This window comes from Entamoeba dispar, genomic scaffold (genome assembly GCF_000209125.1).
Source record: "Entamoeba dispar SAW760 scf_1105229463839 genomic scaffold, whole genome shotgun sequence".
Classification (NCBI taxonomy): Eukaryota; Evosea; order Mastigamoebida; family Endamoebidae; genus Entamoeba; species Entamoeba dispar.
In genome coordinates this window covers 2,818-5,344 of record NW_001855893.1, presented here as the reverse complement: position 1 = coordinate 5,344, position 2,527 = coordinate 2,818, and the positions used below count along the sequence as shown (strand labels likewise).

The following is a 2,527-nucleotide window of genomic DNA, read 5'->3' as shown; positions in this document are numbered from 1 at the left end:
AAAAACATTATTATCATTTGTGAAACAAGAGGTCTCATTGAACAAGAAAGTGAAGTAAAAATACCAAAAGGTATTACAATTTATTCTTCAAGTATTCTTTTGGTGAAACCAAATAATGAAACAAATATTAAATTTGTTAGATCACCAGTTGACTCATTATTTTCAAATGTAAAATTAGAGTCATTTAATCCATTTAGAAATAATAATGTTTCTAGTGTTACAGTGAATTTAGAAGATATTATTAATGAAGAGAATAGAAAGAATGTTTATAAGATTCTTAATGATCTTTATGTTGATTCTATTTCAATTAATGAAAATAGTCAACCAAGCTTTGGTCAAAATCAAAGTTTAACATTATTTGAACCATCACAATTACCTGAATACATTAAATACCTTTGTGTTCATTCAACAAATTCAAATATTGTAATTAATCAACAAAACATTGAAGGTTTAGAAATAAATCCATGCAATTCTACTATTGAACTTCGTTCTGTAAACAATTTAAAACAGTTAAAACTACATGGAGTTAATAAACTAAAGATAAATGAAATGAACGAAGAACAAGACATTACAACAACAAACAACAGAAGATATTGGAAAGAAATACAAGAAAATATAAGTACATTCCCAAATCTTGAAGAACTTCAATTAATAGGTTGTTCTAATTTAAATATTAGTTTAGTATTAAATAAATTAAAGAGTATTGAAATAATTAGTTGTAGAGAATGTAAAATTAATATAAAATCAGATTGTATTGAAAAATTGAAATTAGAAGGAAATATTCAAGCACAAATCAAATTATCAACAAATAAATCAAATAATATTTGCATTAGAGAATGTGAGAATTTCACATTGGAAATAGAATCTAATAATGAACAAAATATTGAAATAATAGAAGGAAAACAGATTAATGTAAAATCAAAATGTCCAATTAACAAATTAATAATAGCAGAATCTAAAGAAGTGAATATTACAGGAAATGAAAAATGTAATACAATGAAAGTAGTTGAATCTACAATCAATGAAATTGATATTAAACCAAAAAGAATTATATTTAAATTAATTGAAGAATACATTAAAGTACCTCTGAAAGAAGCAGAGGAGATATATGTTGTATCAATGAAAGATTATATCTTTGAAGAATTATTTGATAAATGTAAGAAATTATGTATTGATGAATGTGAGAATTGTCAATTCATAATCAACAAGAATCAAATCAAAGAAATGAAAATAACAAAATGTAAAAACACAGAAATCACAGGGAAGTTAGATAATATTGAAGAAATCATCACAATAGATAATGAAGAATGTAATATTCCAGAAACAAAGAATGTTATAAAAGAAGATACAGAAATAATAGAAATGGATAATACAAATAAAGATATAGAAATAGAAACAGATAAAACCCATATTATAATAAGAAATATTCATGATCGTAATATTAAAATTAAAAGTGATATTAATAGTGATGTTACAATAGAAAATAGTGAAAATATCACACTTGAAGGAGAACATGAACACTATGGAAATATTCAATTCATTAATTGTAAGAATAATAAAGAAACTCTATTTAATAATCAAGATAATAGATCAAAAATTAGATGTGCTAGATCAGTATCAATTAATAAATGTGAGAATATTGATTTTGAAATTTATGGAAATAAAAAGTTATTAGAAGTTATTGATAGTAAAGTGTGTATTTCAGTAAGATCATTTTCTCATAATGTAAACATTGACACATTACATATTGAAAACTCTGAATTTCCTATTTTCAATTTAAGGGTATCATGTAACAAAGTAATTTTAAATAATAGTACTAGAGTTAACGAAATCATTCACCAATGTAAAGAAGAGCTTATAATGAAAAGAATAAATGACATGCAATTTATGTTAAACCAATCTTTGAAGAAAGTTGAAATGGAAGAATGTAGTGGAATTGATATTAAGGATGATGTTAAAGGAAAAGAAGTTAAAATGATAAGATGTCATAATATGAAGATAATTGATACATCAAATTCAATCAACCAGATTGAATGTGATAATATTGAAGTAATAACAGAACAACAAAATGAAATGATGAGAGGATTTGGAATGATGAGAGGATTTATTCCTAATAATATGCCAATGGGAGGATTTTTCAGTTCGTGCCTTAAATAAGAGAAAGTAATGATGATGAATAACTTGATTCATTTTTGATAAATTTGATTGATTAAAATAAAAGATTAAACAAATGATAAACAATGTTATGATTGGTGAATGATAAATGATATTCAATAAATAAAATCAAATTCAAAATAACTCTTCATCAATAATTCATTTATTGATATAATAAGTTTATCATAATAAAGTTTATCATCAACAAAAATACAATTCAATTATTAATGTAATAACACTTATCTTCATTGATAAAGAGAATAAAGAAATTAAATGTTTATAATGATGATTAAACTAGAGTATGAGAATAAAAGAATAAAAAGAAAGAATGTTAATTAATAGATTGTAAATGTTCTACACCAACTTGCTTTCC

The 2,527-nt window shown here is 23.2% G+C and overlaps 1 protein-coding gene across 1 annotated transcript in view, besides 1 other annotated feature; it reads left to right on the top strand.

The window, feature by feature from the left end:
- Positions 1-2,157, top strand: part of EDI_151660 (uncharacterized protein) — a gene marked incomplete at both ends in the record, with an annotated part of 2,840 nt that extends 683 nt beyond the window's left edge. Inside the window, one exon of the mRNA XM_001733509.1 lies at positions 1-2,157. This exon is cut by the window's left edge and continues 105 nt beyond it. Coding sequence (XP_001733561.1) covers positions 1-2,157 — 2,157 coding nt within the window.
- Positions 663-698: a sequence feature (AT_rich).
- Positions 2,158-2,527: the final 370 nt, after the last annotated feature.